Below are 20,676 nucleotides of genomic sequence, written 5' to 3'. Positions count from 1 at the left end.
ACGTTCTTTGACATAAATCATGTTATACATATAACTTTGTCAGAAGCATTTTAATTACATAAGTTTTAAAACACATTTATTTATATTTAAAAACAAATATGTGCAAAAATGGTAGATTACAAAAACTTAAAAATGAAGTAAAATTATCAAAATGTTCGCGTTCAAACTGTCCGGTTGGACTACACCTCTTATGTGGACCCCTGCTTTGCTCTCTTTGTAAGGATGCCAGATGGCTCAGCAGCATGCCGAAGACCCCGCTTCACTGGTCTTACTGGGGTTGACACTAGAAGCAGAATACAGACCGAAGAGAAATCAACAATACTGAAAGAACAACAAGCAAAAAGCTTGAAATGCATTTCCCACCCTTACTCCCAGGCCAACAGACATACCACGCTGTCTCTCAATGTCCTCCAGCTGTTTCTCTTTCTCCTCCAGTTCTTGCTGATTCTTCAGCATTTCTGGAGACCTCATGTCTTTTAAGTGATTCTCACGGTCCTTTTCTGCCTTTACCTTCTTCTCCAGAGCTGAGCGGTACTGGATGAGCAGTTCTGTCGGACAAAGCAAGAGAAGTTAGAGCGAAAACTGACTGAGCAGGACCACGAAAATAAACTTTAAAATATGACTGTGAGGGATGTCACCTGTGTCTTTCGTAACAGTGTAGTACTCCTGTGGGGGGGGGGCTCCAAACACTTTCAATGTGTTAATCGGAGGGGCTTTGTTCTGTAGGCCTCCAAACTTCCCCAAGGCACTGACCCTGTCTCCCTGTCTGGTCAGGATGGTGGGACACGGCATCTTGTTCTGCACCACCTGTGAGCAGTGGCATGTTTAGAGGAAAGATAACCACCAGCCTGTTCATTTATGGCACGGATCATCACTCACCGCCCGTCTGTAGCGGTTTGCAGAGTCCAGGTCATCAATCAGGATAGTGTCTCTGACGAGGTTTTTAAACACTGCAAAGGAAGCAGGAAACCCTCAGACCGGTTGTGACAAATGTAAACACTCGTAACTTCTTTACTGCTTGAACTACAGAAAATCCACAATCAAAGATTAAAGTAGGATGAAGAGCTTATGTGAGATGGCTAAAACTTTTTCCCACTAAAGGAAAAACTCCCAAACTACATTTTAGTGTTGAAAGAGGCTCAATTTCTCCAGAGAGGAAGCCCTCCACGTGTGTGAGGCTGGATCCCAGGTGGAACCATTTACACATGTCTCAATGGGAGTAGCGGGGGCTTGAAGGAAACACCCCGACAACAGAAAACACAAAAGACCTGGGAAGCTTCTGGGAAACCACAGAAACCCTGGACTTCTACAATAAATCTGCGATGAAAAACAACAACTAGGCAATGTTACACTGAACACGGGGAATCCATTGGAGGCAGCTCACCGGTGTCACAGCTCTCCTGGTCTTGGGTGTAAATCAGGAGGTCTCTGGCATAGACTGGGTTCCCGGTGGGCTCAAAGAGCATGCGGTCACCTTTCATGTGTGGCAGCGATCTGTAAGCAATGCAAATCTCAGAGAGGCTGCAGGGATGATCTGACACTTTCAGAGGATTTAGTCCTTTATGTTGTCAGGGTGTGTTTTTCCTGCTGTTCCAGGAAATCACCGACAACCAGAGATGAGAGAGCGACTACAGTGAACATCAAGACTGCATTCATTTTTCTCACCGATTAATCTGCCCATTGTTTAATCAATTCATTGAAAGAAAATGTCAGAAAATGACAAAAAAAAGGATGTAGAAGAGTCAGTTTCACAAGAGTAAACATACACTTGCTTATCTCTGAGACAGCTAATGAATGGACCTCTTCACTCACAAATCGATCGGGCGCTTTAGCTTTCTGGAACCATGTCCTCTCCACTGTTTGATAATGATCGTTTGGTTGAGCTGCATCTGAAAGCAGGGGGTGTCGGTGACTTCCAGCTGGTGAGAATCATCTTCTTGGCAGCTCCCACTCTGAGCAACGAGTGCATCATGCCAATTGTTCCTCAGATGTTCAGTTCAAAACCGTCTCTGAGCGTCCAAAGAGTGCCAGTTCTGGTTCGGGAGGACTGTTCTCGACCTCAGAGAACCACTGAAGTATTTATTTCCTATTAATGAAGTAACTGACTACTAATTTGAGCTTTCAGTCACATTATTGTTGCATGGTTTCATTCGAGCTGAAACGACTGGTCGATCAACTAAGATAATTTACAGCTATTCTTATGACATTCACTCGATCCAGTTGTGATTATTTCCTGCTTTTTGTTCTCTTACGTGGTGATTATTTGAACACTTTGGGACTGTAGGTGAGACCCTGGGCTTTCAGAGATTTTATTGGGCGTGCAACACAACTAACAGACAGTGGAGACTAAGACTGCATTACAACACAATATTCTGCAACATAACCAGAAATAGATGCTGTTAACGGGACGAAAAATACATAATAAAACCCAAACTGTACAGATTTTCTAAATGGTTAGTGTGGTGTTCAGTATGTAATTTGTCAAAACGTGTTAAAACATGCAGTACAGCTGGTGTCGTCCTTTAAGTAGCTGTCACCAACCCATGATGAACCACCACAAGGACCAGCAGGAAGGAAGATGGTCCGTCACCAAAGGGAACTACTGTGCTTATGAAGTCTTATTTCATAAAATCAGAGCTCACACTTACATTTAACAAGCTGTGGCCCTTGTGGAAGAAGACGCTCTTCCTACTTTTTAATCGCCCACCTCTCAAAGCATGAATTAATCTACCTGATAAATTCCTCTGAATTGAATTTCAGATGGATGAAAGCAGGACTTGCTGCTGAGTTGTTAAACAGTCTGTCCAAGAGGGAGTAGCCACGAGGTCTTTAAATGACTGTTGTTGGAAGGCTCGTGGTATGAGGAGACTTATAAATTAAAGACTATAATCAAGGACACGCAGGACTCTCATCAGGAAATCTACTGATGCTGTGTGTATGAACAAGGTGTTAGGATTGATAAACGCACACAAACACAGCCCTAAACTGCAGGAGCCCAACTCTCAAACTGAACTTTTTAGCGTCAAGCTCTGTTTTTAAAGGATCATCACCGACACAGAAAAAGTACCTCTTGCCCGGTGCCACATACACACTGTCGAGGGCCATGACCTGCTGCCTGCCTTGGGTGTTGTCATAGATCCTCTTTGCTGCTGCTGTCGTTTTGGTGACGACACAATCCATGTCGCCCCTGATATGCCAGGAGATCACCCAGGCAGCAGCGTCATCCTGCACAAAGGCCAAGTGGCCAACCTGCAGTCAAACAGATAAGAGAAAGACACGCAGCGCTCAGGAATGTAAACCCTGTGACCGTTTCACACTGCGGCCTGTGAGCCCCCCCCCCTTGTGTTTAAGACACGAGAGCCCTTCTTTCCAATGACATTACCATTCCCAAAACATCCTGCTGCCCCTGAAAGTCATCCTGGATGGAGCAGACTCTTCTGATAAGTCTCGCGATCCTGTTGGCTTCAGCTTTCTTTTCTGCTATCAGCCTGTCAATATCTGGGAACTACAAAGAGTAGAAAATCCACAAATGTCACCTCCCGATAAACAGATCATAATTTCTACATGTACAGAAGTGTATAGAATTAACATCCTGCACATACATGTTGTGTTACTTTCACGTTCCTCTGGATCAGCGCTTTTCTCTGTTCATCCTCTTTTATACTTGCTTCCAGGTGAGAAGCTAGTTTGGAAGAAATACTTAGAGTTAAAGACCGTTTCAAACACATATTGGCAGACACAAAAGTAAAGCACGGGCACATGTAGGGCTCTAAGCTGAAATACTGTTCAGCTTCTTTGTAAAGAAAAATGGCTTTCAATGCACAGTCAAATAGCACACATGCACAATATTTTCTTATTTGAAGAAAAAACTTACTGGTCAGCAATTGAAGGAGTTCAGAACATTCAGAAAAGGCTTGTTTATATGCAGAAATAGCAGTGGTGAGCTCATTTTTCCTCCTGGCTAGTTCAGACACTTTCTGCTGATTCTCCCAATCTACAACAGAAAAGGTAAACAACTGACGCACTTTAAAAGACTGGTTCAAGAAATAAAGCGCATACCTTTGCAGAGTACCAGGGGCACCGAATGTGAAGGGTCGCACACTGGATATTTAAAAAATGTGATGAAGGGAGTGACGTGCTGCCATGCTGTGAGCTTGCTTTGACATGTAGTATGTTATGATGAAGGGTGTGGGGGGGTAGTGATGGATTTCACCTGGTAAGTGTTGGTTCTGCCTAGCTTACAAAATGATCGTTATTAGTCATTTATGGCCACTTTCAATTCAACCCACTCAAAGCGTCACCTTTGTTAACCTGCCACTCTCCATCTCCATCCCCAGGCAGCAGAGAGAGCAGGCAGAGGAGCTCCTTGGTTGAATACGTTAGTCTAGTCTGCCCGACCACAGCTCTGAAACATCAGCAGCCTCACGGTGCTGTGCATTGATAAATCCATGAAGCTGTCCGTGGTGCTGAAGACGGATTTGTACATGCATTTTTCTCCCAGTCTGGCCCTTCTGTCAGTTTCGTCTGGGGGTCTTCAATCTCTAAACTACACACTACAAATACTCAATTCCATCCTATACTACAGCCTCTACGCTCTATCGAGCAGTGTCACCTTCATGATCAAAGTGACAAGCAGGAAGTGTAGATGCACAGGTGAGGTGTGGGGGCAGGGGGCCATTTCCTCCTCCTGCTCCTTGCTACCCTGACAACTGTTGAAAAGAGCAGGGGAGTCAGTGTAGTTGGTGCAAATACAGCTGGGAGGGTCAACAAACGTAATATGCCTCAGCTTTTTGGCTGTTACATCACATTTGAGGAGGGGTCTCAGGGGCACAGGGGCAAAGCTGAAATAAAGTTTCAATCGTACCATTGTAAAAAAAGAAGGGCAGCTCAAAAGGAGCCAGGGGAGCAGAAACCATCGACACTTCAGGTGTGAAGACGAGGATGTATGAACTGCCGTCCTCCCCGGGGCTGTTCTCCATGACAGCCAGCCTCTGCGCACAACAAATATACGATTATCATGTGTGTGATGTGCAGCATTTGACCCTGACCTGCCAAAATAAAGGTTGCTGTGTGTCCTATGAGAAGTGGTTACTCACCGTGATTCGGGCCTTCCCTTCTACCAAGCTAAACTGACAGCTGTTGGTTCTGCCTTCAAACACAGGACGGTTTGTGTCGTCTCCACTTTGGTTCTTTATAGAAACCTTCACTTTCCCGCCCAGGTCCTGTCCGGTTGGGTTTCCATATACATCCTGAAAGCAATCAGGCTGAATTAGGGCTGGGCGATAAAATAGACACGTAATCAATATCAATGAAAAATGCTTCGATACAACATTGGATAATTTTTTTTTCTTCGTGGCGAAGCAAAGTTGGTTGCATGAACAAAGGCACTCGCTCTCAGGTAACAAAGCAACGTAGGGAGTAATCACTGATCAAATGTTTAAATTTAATGTATTTTTCTTCTGGTCCTTATTTTAAATAGGTCATAAAAAATATTAATAATTATCAATATCGACCGATATAAAACACTTAAATCATGATACAGGTTTCAGCCATACTGCCCAGCCCTAGGCTGAATATCAGCTGATAAACATCCAAACTACACCTTTAAATTTCATAAACACACACACACACACAACATTTTATATATCTTCGTATATGTATATATGTGTGTGTGTGTGTGTGTGTGTGTGTGTGTATAGATAGATATATAGATATAAACTGGAAAACTGTTTCTGCTCTCCTTTCAGAGGATATCAGCTCACCATTATCCTCAGAGTCATATTCTCCACCAATGTTCGGCTGGCAATGTCCTCACTCAAAGAAACAGCTGGGGTCGGTGGCTGAGAGTCGGGGCCCAGTTTGACGGGTTGATTGGCCACCACATCTATGGTGATCTGGGAGACAGGAAGCAGTGCTGAGGTAAGTCATGTCTCTCAGTGAACAAGCACTGAGCCGTCAAACAGACAACGTGGAAACAGATTTTAGGTACAACCGACCTGATTACTGAACAGGAAGTTTGTTTTGTCTGTTCGTAGAGAAAACTGGATGGTTTGTTTTCCAACATTTTCTGGGATCTCTTTATCTCTGCAGAGAAAGAAAAACAAAAACAACGTTTGCATGTAATCCACCAACCAGCACTCGGAAAGCTCAGTAATCAACACAGTATATCTCCTTTCTTTAATTTGTAAAAAACAAAACAATTGTACCCAACAGTTTGCCTTCTTATGGTGGTTTAAGCCAAGAGAGCTGTTTCCAGTTTCACTGCCAGTAAGGAAGCAAATAATCATAATTTCCGAACTAAAAATCCTGCAACAGCCCAGAGAGAACAGGATGTGAAAGCATTTTACCTGAAGTGAAAACAGTCATTCTTTTCATTCCCCATGGGCCTGCTGCACCTCAGCTCAGTGGCCTAAACAAGAGAAGTACAAGAATACAAGTCAACAATGAACATGGCTTTTAAAGAAAAGCAGAGAAAACCCAGTGACAGTCCCTCAGTCACTCACCGTAGGTGGAGGCGTATTTCCTGCTGGCAGTCCCGGCCACAGAAACATGGACACAGCAGCAGGGTTAAAAGTCGTCATCGGGCTTCCTTCATCAGACACCACGGTCACTGAGAACACTGAACAGACACACAGGGGCTCTTAGTTTGCTGAGACGGACAATAAACCGCTTGCACAGAGTGAAACAGGAGCTCCACAAACACACAGAAAAAAGACACAGTTGAGATGCAAACCTGGGAATTTTCCTCCAGCAGGACACTTGGCTCTGGTGTCGTACTCCACTGACAGGCTGACAGGTTTGTTGGGATCAGGGATGACGGTGAGATTCACTAGTGGACCATAGATGGGTTTCATGATGAAGGACGCTACAAACTGCAGCTGATAGTACCCCCTAGTGGAACAGCAGGGTAACAACACTCCCATTAGTGACAGCCGGGACATGTATGCACCATTGAAAATATGGACGTCTGATGATATGATCTCTGATTTGGGGCTATTATCACATTATGATGGTAAATAAATGCTCCATTTTCATACAGTATTACAAAGTGACACTCACTTTGGTCCGTTCACCCCGGTAACAGTGAAAGATGCTTTGCTTTCTGAGTTCACGGGTTGTGAAGTAACATCTGTCGTCACCTAAAACAACACGATCTCAGCTCATTAGATTTCTCCTGTTAGATCATTTTGTACAACTCAAGAGCTCCTGTCATTTCTGACTTAATGCCTAGTGTGAATGGAACAGAGTGTCAGAGTTCAAACCTTCAGCGTCGGAGGTGAAGACTTCAGCTCTACCACGACCCTCTGGTCTGGAGAGGGGTTTCCCCACTTGTCACACAGTTGGACGACGAACGGTGTGGCGATGCCGCGGCCATTCAACACCTGCAAAGGCTTTTAGATAAAAAACAAAACGTGCTTTGACAGTTTGCCTTGCTGAATAATACAAATACAACAAAGAGCATCAAAAGCCTTGCGCTATTTAAGGCATTTATACTTTTATTTTGACAATCCTACCTGCTCTGGTTCACTAAGTAGTTTAAGCTGTGCAGGAACTCCAGGGGCCACTTTGAGGAGAACTCGGACCACATAGTTCATGTATGTGAAGCACATCTCTCTGGAGCCAGGAGTCCCAGACAGGAACTGGACCCCCGATACCAGAACAGAGCTGCTGCTCTCCTGATGTCCACACACAGTGAAGATAAACTCAGTAAATCTGCACAGTTAAGGAGGAAGTATTCAGATGCTTTACTTAAGTAAAAGTATTGATAATACTTTGTCTCAACTACTGCAAATCCTTCCATTAAAAATGTAAATTACAAAAGCATTAAACACCAGATGTGCTTAAAGCATCAAAAGTAAAAATAGTCATTATGAAAATGAAATGGTCAGTGTCATTATTATATTGGCATAAATGATTTGTTTATTGAATCCCTTGTTTCAACAAGAAGTTGCACTGAGATCAAAACGTATTTTTCAACAAAGACCTGTGCACCAAATTAAACTAAATTAATTAAATTAAAAAGGAAACGAGTATACTGTTTAAAAGTCATAAAGAATGAAGATGTTTTTGCATTAGCACTGATGGATTTACATGTCATTAGCATTTTAATGTTGTAGCTGATATTGTCCAGTGTTTTTCAGTATAGTTCCAGTGCAGTATGTAACAATTTGCTGTACAACAAGATGTTTTTATTGAGCTGCAACAAGTGGATGAAGTTTTTCTTTTGTTTTTGTTTTTTTTTTTGCTGATTTTCGTCATCTTACATTATAGTAAATTGAATATTTTGAGTTTTGGAAATTATAATGGCCATTTTTCACAAATGTTTGATTGACTGATTGAGAGAATAAGCATCAGATTAAACAATAATGAAAGTAATTGTTAGTTGCAGGCTTTATATTTTCATTACATTTCATTTTATTTTATCCTGCAAAGTAACAAGTAGCCACAGCTGTAAAACACTGGAAACGTACGGCAGTAAAAGTGAAGTACAGTGAAGTACTACAGCTGCAAAAAATGGACTAGAATTAGGAAAGATGCATCTCAGTTACAGCTGCACAACAAATGAATCAATCATTAATATGAGCAGCAAAGTGGTCATATTTGCTGCTGTACATCCTCCAGCTGTGTAGGAGAAAACACTGTCTTCTCATGAGTGCATACTCAACTGCTGCCCTTCAACAACAAAGCCCTTACGCTGCCTGCAAATTTATAAGGGTTGGAAATTTCCAGGCAATAAATCAAAGATCATCCACTTCTTAGCGCTACAAAGGCACATTCCCTCAGTCAGGAATGTGTCTGGTGGCGTCCAAGCAGAGAACGAGTGTTTGCTGTCTATTCAGAGAAAGTCTTCTTTAAAGGGACAGTTTTTGCCTCTTACTGAAGTGTTTGTTGCACTAGAGACAGCTGAGATACAATGAAGACAGCACGAATGAACGACCGCATTTTAATTCTCCCACCTGAAACGTAAATGTGACGGCTGATTTGTTCAGGCCCTCAGCTTCCACACTCATGTGGTTCACACTGGTGGACGTAAGCGCACTGGTTACGTTGTCATACTGGTCCACAAGCTGCAAGCCTGTGTAAGGAAAAAGAGGGGATTCATCTTGTGTGCAAACATCCTCAAAAATCTGGTTTTTGGGTGATTAGGTTCAAACTCACATATATTTTCAGGGAGGGTTTCACCAAGCTTTACTGAGTTTTGGGGCAGAATTGCTTTCAGCCGTGTTGGTTCATCTGGACGAGGACTACAAACAAAACAAGCAAGGATGCTGACTTTGAAAGATGCGAGTTGGGATATGAAAGGAAAAGCTCAACATTTTTGGAAACATACTTTATGCTTTCTTTTGGAGAGTTAGATGAGAAAATCAACACCACTCTCATTTGTGTCTGTTAAATATACCGCTGAAAGTTTGCTTAGCTTAGCATAAACACTGGAACTACTGGGCAAACTGTTAGCCTGTCGTTCAGTTTTTGTACATCTTGGAAATATAATGTGTTAGCTACTGAGCTTTAGAAGTGCTAGCAGGTAGACCTTTATTAACCTTCTGACAGAGCCAGGCTAGCTGTTTCTATTTCCAGTCTTTATGCTCAGGTAAGCTAAACTAAGCTAAGCTAAGCTAAGCTAAGCTAACAGGCTGCTTGCTGTAGCTTGATATTTATCTTCCAGACATGAGAGTATCTATCTTTTCATGTAACTCTTGCCAAGAAAGTGAATAAACATATTTCCCAGTATGAACTCTTCCCTTTAAGCTTGCAAACACTGAACCACACTTTGAATCGGGTATGTGTCTTACACAATGGTAAAGGAGACAGACACACTCTGGTCTTGGTAGGACACCTGATAGAAGTGCTCATCGTCCACCTGTATGGGCACCTGTATATCAGGCAGCTTCCCCTGGGCCAGATCTTCCAGATTTACATCTCCTGTCCAGTTGACCTTAAGTTAAGTGAGCATGAACAGTGAAAAGTCAGCAGTAAGCTGGGAAGAGATCAAACACAACGACTCCTAAATGATTGATTTATCGCAACAAGTGGTGTGTTTTACTGATCAGCACAGACGCAAACCACTGGAATCTCTCCAGCGGAAAAAATACCTGACATTTACAAAACCAGCATCTGTACGGTGGGACAGGATACAGTAAACACAGCAGGAAGAAAACACATGAAAAATGCCAGACGCACTTTGATCTTTGAGGCGATTTCAGGACTGAGAGGTACTTCTCTGCCGGCCTCATCATACAGCCTGTAGAACAGGTTCTCCAGCAAGTCTCCAGCCTGCCATTCTATCTTTTCCTTGTTCCTCAGGAAAAGATTCTCATCACTCTCGCTGTAGACGTCCATCAGGGAGACTCTGGTGCTGGGCAGCACCTTCAGCTCCCTCACAACTGTGGCGACGTTTTTGTGATTCTTTTGGGAAAACAACGGCGGGGTGAAGACATCAAGATTAAAGTTTTATTCGGAGAATGTCCTACTAAGCAGAATCTGGCTTTGTTTTTCTACTTACATGCATGTCGAACTGAACTTTGAGCTTTTGTGCTTCTCCCTTGATTAATTTCAGGTTTATGGGCTTTGTCGCAAGCTGTCCAGCTCCAGAGGTGCTGCAGTCAATCGCCACCGACGGAAGCCCCTGAACCTGAAAAAAAAAAATATTATTATTGTTATATATTGTTAAATTAGAAGAGACAGGGGTAAAAGAGTAGGCCCAGAAAGATGAGAACACTACCTTAAACATGTTTTGTTACATCGAGGAAAAAAAGGAACCAAGGCAAAAACATATTAACAAAAAGCAGAAAAGAGTGTTGAGGTTTCTGCAGATTAAACCAAAATGTATCTTATGAAAACAAGGCTAGCAAAGCGCCGTGAGTTATGGATTACTTATGTGAAGTTGTGAGATTTAAACCCTAATAACAGGGACTCTGACCACATGTTTTGTCAATGGGAGTGATGAGACCTTGTTTTTCCTTTCTTCTAGTAGGACGATGACTAAGAGAAATTTTAATGGTTGCTGCAGGGAGTTTTTCTTTAGCTGGTAAACAGGATGAAGTGTTATGCAAGAGCGCTTCAATTCTCATGAGGCAGACATGCTGAAGCAGATTAATTAAAATACTGCTGCTCAGCCAGGTTTCTCATGCGAAGGTTTGCTTAGGTCTGCTTAGTCAAAATGCAAAATGGTCAGGTGAGGTTTAACACATCTGATGGCTTCCCAGCGGCTGCACATCCATACCTGGCAGCGGACTGTCTGTTTGGGGTTAGCGGTGATGTTTCCAGCTTCGTCGTGTATTTCGATATCGAACAAGGCAGTGTTTCCATTCTCCACTGTGATTGGACTGTCTCCTGGCGTCACATGGAGGGAATGTGGCTTACCTGGAAAACATCATCATGCAGCTAAACTGTGATTATATTGATTATATTGCAAGACGCTAAAAAAACAGAAAAACACCCATCTGCATTATTTTGATCAACCAACAACCCAAACCTCAAATTTATTTCACTTGCAATAACAAAACAGGGAACGAAAGTTGATTCTTACATTTGAGAAACTGAAATCATTAAAAAAAGTTGCTTTAACCATTAATCGATTAATCTTCTGTCAATCAATCATGTGAGTAATTGCTTCAGCTCTAAAACATAACAAAATAACCCAGCGTCGTGTCAATAAGTTATAATCATTTCAAGCATTTATCCAATCGGGGTAACTGAAAGGACAATGTGCACTTCTCACTGATTGCTCTAAATGAATGAATACGTGCAGTCTCACCTGGAAGAAGAACAATGCTGACACTCTGTGTGTCTTTTTTCAAGCCAGGCAGGGTCACTTTCAGCTCGTATGGCTGCAGAATAAAACACAGGAGGGACATGAATAAACATAAATAAGCACACCGTTATTACTATTATTACATGATTACGCTTCCATCAACCTTTCTGGCAAATAGTCCCAGGACAGACATGCATGCACCAGATAGAAAAACTAATAATAATAACAATCACAGTATGAACAAATTATGATGACAGAATTACAGATTCAGGAAAATGTCTTCTGAGCGGAGAGGAGATTTTTTCTAACCTTGGATCGTTGGTAATTCAGGACTTTTCCTCTTAATTTGACACTTCTGATGGTGAACAACGTCCCACTGCTGTCCACTTTCTCATAACACAGGTCCAGATCACTAAATAATAACAATGATTATGACAACAGGGTCAGAGCTAACTCCTGGCCAATTAAAGACATGATCAGATATATGATAAAACTCGTGGCCAAAGACACATTCATACAAATCAGTGACAGATTTGTGCTGTTAGATAAAACCAGGTCAGTGTTTCAAGAAGGAAAATATACATAGAATTAACATTTCAAATAATGGCAGAAACAGAAACGAAGTGGAGTGACCCACCTGCATTTGAGTACAGGCTCGAGATTGGGAGGAGGCATCGTCGGGTGGTCATGAGCGTCTTTCATCAGCAGAGGAATGTCGAACGGCACTCCTACTTGAAGAGTGGAGCTCAGCTCGCTGATGACGAAACTCTCAGCGTTACCCTCTGAGCAGGATAAAGACGCCGTGCGGTTAGTGCGTTCAGACAGGATGATACAGTAAACACAGCTGCACAGGTCTGTGTTGTTCCCTACCTTTGATGGTGAAATGGAGTTCGTAGCTTGGAAGCGCTCTGCCTCCAAACACGTTATCATTAGTTTCACTTATGGCAGTTTTCAGAGTCATAGTATACTTCCCCAGGTGGGTCAGAGTCCCTGTCAAAGAGGAGATGCTTCAAAACTGATGCATGATCTTTCAGCAGACAAGATCAGGACAATCACGAACAAAGAAAAAGTTGATAAATAAAAGGAAATGTACCAATTTTTTTGAACCAGAATCCCCACTTTGTTGGCTGCTGGGCAATGTAAGAGACAATGTCTCGGTCTTGTTTAGGACCTACATATGCAAGACAGAGTTTATAACAACAGAGAAAAACTACAACTACTACAAGCCGTATAACAAGAGCTAAAACAAAGCAGAGCTGGAAAAAAGAGGCAAAAACTTCCTTTGGTTGTTTCACAAATGAAAATTCTCTAGTTTCAACTTTTCAAATGTGATGACTTGCTGCTTTTTTGTTGTCTTTAACAGTAAACTGCATATTATGGGGTTTTAGACCAAAACAAGCAATTTGACTACAACATTTTTTCACTACTACATTTTTCACTATCTAACGGGCTAAATGATCTTACCAACGTGCTGCACGATTTTGAACTCAATGCACAGTTTTTTTCCTGATCCCTGGCCCACTGACGGCATCCTGGCTATCGACTCTTCTCTCCTGTTTAGAATTTCGATTTTGAGGGGCCCTGAAATCACGTGAAAGAGAAAACATAAAACAGCTTGGTCTCCATAAAAAGGGCCATTTTTAACATTATGATGTTTCTATGCACACTCACCACTGGTATGTGAACCCATGTGGCGTACAAACAATGCAGCACTTACCAAACTGGGTCCCAGATGGGCGGACGGCATTCTGTGGCCAGGGGTTACCCTCTGGCCAGTCCACTCTCAGTTTGTCTGGAAGCCTGGAACGAACAAATGCGATTTACCTTAGCTGGTAAGGGCTTAAACGACAACATTAAGTCAGGGTGAGGTGAATCAGCTCCCAAGGGATTCATTCTTTACTACTTAATTACATCTAATACTGTGTGGTCTATGTGCTATTGCTTTGTTTAATAAATGCGTTGTATATTCCAGATTAAATGCTAACAGCATGAGAGCATTTCCCCTAACTGCTTACTCACTTGGCGAAGTCAATGTCGATGTTTTTCTGGATGGCTTCATCAGTGGCGTTTTGGTCAATCTTGGAGATGGGTATGATCTTGGTCATATCATAAAATGCTCTGGGTTCCTAACAAGCAGATTAGCTTATCATTTGCATGCTGAAAACCAGTAAACTAAAAGGCTTAAAATACAGACACAGTGAGACAGATGAAGGATTGACATGTGAGAAAACCTATTACAATACATCCTTACCAGACACACTTCCACCTGTCCTCCTGTGGCATAGACATCTCTTTTGTGATCTCCATGCAGCAAAAAGTGAACCACTTTGCCATACAGAAGGCGCTGCGTTTTCACAGACTTCATCTGCACGAAGAAGTGTGCAGCCATCAATAAAGAATGATACGAATATACTGTCCACATATGCGCTGACAGAAACAAAGACAGATGCTCACCAGTTGGCCTGCTCTGTATATTTTCCCGTCCCATTCGATGGAGGAAAATACAGCCCAGGAATGCTGCATTTTCTTCGGCACATCTGGTCGAATCACGGTCCCCTTGTAGCCCAGGAACTTAATTTGCTTGTCATATTTGTCATGACAGCTTTGCAGCCACTGTGCGAACTCCTTGTTAATGATGCCTCTTTGTTTCTGGAGACATGGAAATTAAAAAAAAACCTCAGCACAGCTTGGTGTGTCCTTCCTAGTTCTCAAATAAAGCTTTAAGTCTGACGAGACTCCAAAAATGAGTTGTACTGCTGCTAACACAAGCATCTTGTTCAGGGAAGGATGCAGTGGACGACCTGCTCTCTTAAGCTGAGCTTTTCTCCCTGTTTCACTCACACTAATGCACTCAATAATGTACCACAGTTACTGAATAACTGTAAAACAAACTGTAAAAACTGCTGTAACTGAAAATAACTGTTCTTTTCCTGAGGACATTTCAAATGATAAATATTACAAACATCAGCAAAACAGCAAAAAAATAATCAGCTTGTATTTCTTTATGTAGCAACAATCTTAAAAATAAAACTTTTGACTGTGAAAGTTTGCATATGGCCACCTGTCCATTCACGACGCGTGTGAAGTGCGTAGCGTCCTTGTTCTTCAGTTTCAGCTCCAGTTCCATGAAGGTGAGCTTGTTCGTGCTGACCTTGAATCTGTCGTCAGCAAAAAGCACCCCTGAAATGCGACTGTAACACTCTGCGGGGATTTTCAGTCCTTTATTCCAAGTGCACCAGTCAAACCTGTAACAAAAGGACAGAACGAAGAGACAGCAAAAATGTAAGAAGACCAACATGCCACCGAGTTGTCTCCTGATCTCAAACGGCTCTTGGAAGAATTCTAAGAATTCAGCCACATTTATCAGTGTTTTGACTAATGATTGGTATGTGTGCAGCTTCTATCCTTTGGCCCCGCCAGTCACTTCCCGGAGTCTCTGCCAGTTGCTCCATTGTGATGATTAGTCTTTTTGCTAAGCTAAGCTAATCACTTTCAGCAAAAGCAAATCAGCACATTTCCCTTCTGACTCTTACAGAAGACGAGCCAAACTGCATAAACATTTGTAACCATAGAATTAAGGTCCCTCCTTAAAAAAATGCACTCACTCAGACACTGTGGTGTAAGGTATGAGCCGTCCATTCCAGAAACAGACAAATATTGGTCTTTTCCCTCTTGCCTGATCCTGGACTCTAGGCTCATTAGTGTCATCCTCCTCCTCCTCCTGAGAGGCTGATCAACAAAGAACCAAAATAAAATCCACAATTTTAATCCAACGCTGTCATACATCATGAAGCAAAAGATTCAGTATTTTAGAGTTTGAATACCTTGCATAGCGTTGGGGTCTTTAGGGTAAGTCTCCTTGTCATAGAGGAAGGGATGATACCGAATGAGTCCCTCTACCGTCCCACCGTCTCCAGTGGTGGCCTTAAACTCAAACGTGTCCACAGCAGCATTGATGAACAGGGTCTCCATGTCATCGTCAACCTCCCTAAGACTCATCACACGGGGACAAACGGAGGGTTTCTCCCGCAAAGTGATCTGATGGAAAGAGAAAAGTCAAATGATAGTATCAACTGAAACAGACTGCGTTACGAAGTCGCTCTCATCAACAATTAAAGCTCTGAAGACCAGCAGCCTCACCTGAATGTCAATTTTAAGGAGATCATCAGCAGAGTTGCTCTTCCTGTTGTTTCCATTGACTCCATGAATGTAATAGTGATATATGTGCCTGAAATATGGACAAAACAATTTCTTTTTTGAATGGAATCAGTCATAGCTGACATCTTGGGACTTGTCAAAGAGTCTTGAGGACATATCTTACGGTGTGGGAGAATGAACTCACGCTAGCTGTCTGGTCCACACTTTATAATCTTGTTTCAGGAAGGCGATATGCTCAGGCAGGACTCCCGTGATGACTACGGCTGTGAAGCTTTCCTTGCCACATTCCTCGGCGATAAGGGCGTGGAGGAAGTGCTCATCATCCTTCTTCACATGTGAGGAGTCACCGGGCTGCAGGGTGAGGATGAAACATCACACAGAGGACAGACAGCAGAGATGTTAGCACAGAGGACTCCAGACTGCCTGTTACAAACCCAGATCACCTTGTTTTGGAGTTCCTAGCGTGCGTTTACTTACAGAGGCTTTTCAGTAAAAGCACTTACCTTTCTGTTTCTGATGGTTCCGCTGTAAACATCCTCTTTGTTCTTCTCTTTTCTCTCAAATGCCTCTTTTGACAGAACCAGCTCATGGACATCTGGGGAGCCCACTGGCTTACTGATCATCTAATGAACACAGGGAACCAAACTGTGCTTATTTCTGACTTATTCGAACGAGGCAAAGCAGGGCTTTAAAAAACTGGTGCCAGATGGTAAACACGCATGCAAGAGGAGCAACTTTGAATGCGACGAAGCCTACTAATTCTTACCCTGGTTGAATCTCCAATGTAGAAAACAGCCTGTTTGCCTCCAACTCCAAAGTAGGATATATCACTGTTGAGACTACGAGGGACAGGATCAGGCCGGACATACGGCTCTTGTTTACTGCAAAAACAAAAGAAAAACAAACGTCATCAAATTTTGGGCATTCAAAACTGAAAGATAAAACACTGAAAGCCTTGGACAATCGTGGCTTATTTAAAACTAGAAGGTAGAGCACACCAACCTTGCAAATTTGCTGTTTTCCCTGGAAAATTTAGAGAGTCTGTACACTGCCCAGTTACTGAGCTGTTTGGAGGTCATCCCACACCCGTTATCCAAAACAATCACAGCAGGTTTCCCAAGAGTTTCATCAAACAGCTGGAAAACCAAAAGAAGTCACTCTTATAGATTTAGGGGTACCGACTGTTTGAACTGTCTGTTGACATGACATTAATGTCCAGACAACATGAAAAAAAAAATATTTATCTCTAAATGATATACAGCTGCAGAACCAACCATCTGTATCTCTATCGTCCTCAATCCTGTGTTTTTAGCTGTGGCCGAAAGAGAGTTGTCGATAAGCTCAGCGAGTGCATACGCTGGAAAAAAATAACAAAAAGGCAGCAAGTTCTGAGTAATGATTTACAGCTTAGTCTTTCCCAATCTCAAGCATTTTGATCAAGTAAGAACTTACGCAACGAGTTCTGGCCCTCGCTGGCGTAGTACTCATACGTGCCGCTCTTGATCAACGTATCATAATGAGGAATAAAGTTGATGCGCTCCTTCGTTGCCACTGACAGAGCTTGATTTTCCTGTTGCAACAAGTACAGAGTGCTGCCATTCTCAAGCTCCTCTGCAATAAAATAAAAAGGGAAAACAACTATTTTAGAAATCACAACAAATTCACAACAGAGAGAGAGATTAGAAAGACGTGGGTTACAGATGATGACATTTACAGGACAAATTCTTGTTAGTTTAAAATGTATTGGTATATTTTATTCATCTAAAATTTATGGAAACACGCTGTTTACTTTTGCACCAACAACAACTGATTAACTCACCAAATTTGTCAAAATCCAGGACTGTTCTGTCAGTTGTGACCAACACAAATGCTTCATGCGGACGGATTGCAAATTCCTGTAAAAAACATTTAAAAAATAAAGCTGAAAATTAGAGTCAATTATTACTTTTTTGTTTCTCTCCTTTATCAGAGCTGAAACAATCAGTTGATTTGATGGTTAGTTGATCACCAGAAAAACAACTGACAGCAAGTTTGATTCATCATCAATAATCAATTAATTGAGTGAGTGAGTAGGTAGGTAGGTGTACTTTATCAGTCCCAAACTGGGGAACTCGTGTTACAGCAGCAGGGTATCTGAGCACTGCACAGGTACAGTAAATACAAGCAATGCACATATCAGAACGAGAGGAGAGAAATAAATGTCAATAGAAAACAAAACAAAATAGACTAAAATAGTCGAATACAGAATCCTAGAAAAAACTAGAGATAACTAGAATACTCTACACTAAATATACTAAAATCTAAACGTAGGATAACATACTATGGACATTAGACGAAGTTGTTTAAGTTTCATTTTTAGTGCAATGAGGAAGATTAGCAGTATGAAGATCATGAGCAAAGTCGCTGAAGGAGCAGAAGCAGAGCAGAGCTCGTCCTCTCAGTGGAGGGAAAACACTTGAATAAACAGACGAGACATGAAAGCATGGAGTGGGGGAGGGTTACAGTCGGGGGGGTGTGGGAGCCTGTTTGTGTAGTGGTGGTGTGGTGTGGTGTGTGTGGAGGAGAAGACGGATACGGACAGATAAGGGCTGTGAAACAAATCTTTCTGCTTTCAGGTCTCTGCTGATCTCTGCTCTGAGTCTCATATTCGGTGGCATTAGGTGGCACGGTGGACAAGTGGTAACACTGGGGGTTCGAACCCCGCTGTGGGCGCTAGGGGCGTGTCTTCCACCATGTCTTTGCTGCCTGCTGCCCTTTAGGGGCCTTTCTGTGTGGAGTTTGCATGTTCTCCCCGTGTTCACCTGGGCTATCCTCCATAAAATGTACCCCGACTAAAAACATGCAAGAAGATTACCACCTGACCAATGGTGACGAAGGAGAACTGTGTCCCCGGGCGCCGCTGTCGGCTGGCAGCCCACCGCTCCTGGTCTGCCGCGGAGGAACGACATTCCAGGATGGGATAAATGCGGAGAAAATAATTTCACTTGCATGGCGTGTACAGTCCGCTCCCTGTAACTCTGTGTGCTGTGATAAATAAAGTTTACTTCTTCTTCTTCTTCTTCTTCTTCTTCTATACCACTGTTGATGCCCTCCCTGTGTGGCACACAAGGCACATTCCAGTCTGTGGACTCAACGCAGGCCTGCAGGGCCTCATTTGGCTGTTTTCCATACAGATGTACTGGCTTGGCATGACTCGATTTGACTTTCATTTGGCAGAGATTTGCATCTCCATGACAACAGGGCAATCTGCCACAAGGTGTGTCTTTAACTGAAGACGCTCTTGTCCTGGGTTGATGACATTTAAAAGCGGTATCCTCCCTTACGCTGGTTTAATAGCGCACTGTGCAACGGTTTTTCGTAGCTAGCTACTTATCTTCATGGATTTTCAGCCTGTTGTTTCAGTTTCGCTTGGCATCGACCGCTTCATCGGTTTCAGCCTCTGGCAGCGGCAGCAGAGGCTATTTAAACATTATAATTCAACTGTTCCTTATGGTGATGATGCTGCTCATTTGACTGACTGCTTTCAGGGTTACTGGTTGCTGTTGGACAGGAGATTTGTAAAGTGAATTTCTTTGGGTTGTGGACTGTTGGGAGGACAAAATGATGGCATCACCTGAGGCTTTAGGAAGAAAAGATTTTCCTGTTTTTAAAGTGGATGTGTGACATGGCATCCCATGGAGAGGTCTCTGCATCGTTACACTCACTCAAGGGACAGCTACACCTGAGTAATGGCACAGTATGAGTGCGAGTCAGCCTTTCTGTATCAGATCAGTGTGGGTCCACCAAAAATCATTCATAACATTACCGTGAGTTTAATTAAGTGAATGTGGCAAACAAGATTTGCTTCTTTCACCAGTCTCGTTTCCTTGCGGGGAATAAATGAAGCATAACCTGTCTACACCCTCTTTGACAGAACAGCAATGCATCCCCGCTTCATGGGGGCTGTAGCGACATGTTATCAATGTTTCACTCGATCCAGCTTAGTTTTACTTACCGTGTATCAATAGACTAAATATCAGAAACAGGTGAGAATATTATGGCATTGTCAGGAGAATAATTCATTGCATGTCTGTTGTGGAAGTGGAAACTCAGTGTGTAAGGTCTCCTCAGAAACCAGAGTTATAATAACCACCAATAGAAATGGTTTTGAATAAGTTGTCTGTTGACAGGTGTTATAATTAGAGGGGAAGACATTTTGTTTTTCCTCTAACAGGATTGTTGAGAGGGACAAATGTATGGTTTTACATATTTCTGATAAATATATATTCATCCCAGTAACGTTACTCTGAGCTTCATGTTGATTAGTAAATTAGTTGACTGAGACAATTTGTCATATTTTGGGCTAATTTGTTGTTTTCTGAGAACTGCATGTTGTCTGTGTCAACTGAAAGTATGATTTAAGCCACAAAGTCATATTAAAACTAATTTGGTCTAACGTTCATAAAACTGAATTTAAGATATGTTAAAACTTTAACCCAACCTCGGAAACAGTCAGCTGCTTCACACCAGAGTGAAGTTAGCCATCATTACCTTGTAGAGAACTCGAAGAAAGCCGTTATAGTCCAGACCGCTTGTTTCCAGCCACCTCTCCGCCTCTGCGTTAGCGTAGCGGCAGTCGTAAACACAGACCGTCTTGCGGACTTCTTGCTTAGAGGATGCAGAGTGACGCTGAGCACCCGAATAAAACATCTTCTCAACTCCAGCGTACAACTTTTTTTGGCTAGCTAAACTACATTTACGTTTTGCCTCCGTCGCAACTGGTT

At 42.5% G+C, this 20,676-nt stretch overlaps 1 protein-coding gene across 1 annotated transcript; it reads right to left on the bottom strand.

The window, feature by feature from the left end:
* Positions 1-188: 188 nt before the first annotated feature.
* Positions 189-20,602, bottom strand: smchd1 (structural maintenance of chromosomes flexible hinge domain containing 1). The gene is made up of 47 exons (XM_070986674.1): positions 20,444-20,602; positions 17,733-17,808; positions 17,366-17,524; positions 17,188-17,270; positions 16,916-17,049; positions 16,680-16,794; positions 16,417-16,536; positions 16,098-16,264; positions 15,896-15,983; positions 15,580-15,793; positions 15,361-15,484; positions 14,817-15,000; positions 14,210-14,404; positions 14,007-14,120; positions 13,775-13,881; positions 13,473-13,555; positions 13,220-13,336; positions 12,849-12,926; positions 12,626-12,745; positions 12,393-12,537; positions 12,065-12,167; positions 11,759-11,831; positions 11,225-11,364; positions 10,505-10,633; positions 10,183-10,407; positions 9,795-9,937; positions 9,160-9,245; positions 8,958-9,076; positions 7,515-7,676; positions 7,263-7,391; positions 7,060-7,139; positions 6,734-6,891; positions 6,504-6,619; positions 6,348-6,409; positions 5,997-6,084; positions 5,763-5,894; positions 5,097-5,249; positions 4,865-4,991; positions 3,875-3,994; positions 3,603-3,682; positions 3,383-3,505; positions 3,068-3,249; positions 1,385-1,494; positions 880-950; positions 639-807; positions 390-548; positions 189-283 (listed from the first exon to the last, which is right to left on the bottom strand). The coding sequence occupies exons 1-47, from the start codon at positions 20,600-20,602 to the stop codon at positions 189-191; spliced, it is 5,916 nt and encodes a 1,971-aa protein (XP_070842775.1).
* Positions 20,603-20,676: the final 74 nt, after the last annotated feature.

The sequence above is a fragment of the Chaetodon trifascialis genome, chromosome 18 (assembly GCF_039877785.1).
Source record: "Chaetodon trifascialis isolate fChaTrf1 chromosome 18, fChaTrf1.hap1, whole genome shotgun sequence".
In the NCBI taxonomy this organism is placed as follows: domain Eukaryota; kingdom Metazoa; phylum Chordata; class Actinopteri; order Chaetodontiformes; family Chaetodontidae; genus Chaetodon; species Chaetodon trifascialis.
Note: the sequence above shows the minus strand (reverse complement) of the source record. Positions and strands in the feature narration are given on the sequence as shown.

What these genes read in the sequence shown, in the direction of transcription:
- smchd1 (XM_070986674.1), bottom strand. Translation starts at nt 20,602, where the DNA reads ATGTTTTATTCGGGTGCTCAGCGTCACTCTGCATCCTCTAAGCAAGAA. An exon ending in TCCTTAAAATTGACATTCAG is followed by an intron (nt 15,794 to 15,895) that starts GTGAGGCTGCTG and finishes TCTTTCCATCAG; the next exon opens with ATCACTTTGCGGGAGAAACC. An exon ending in TATACAGAGCAGGCCAACTG is followed by an intron (nt 14,121 to 14,209) that starts GTGAGCATCTGT and finishes TTCTTCGTGCAG; the next exon opens with ATGAAGTCTGTGAAAACGCA.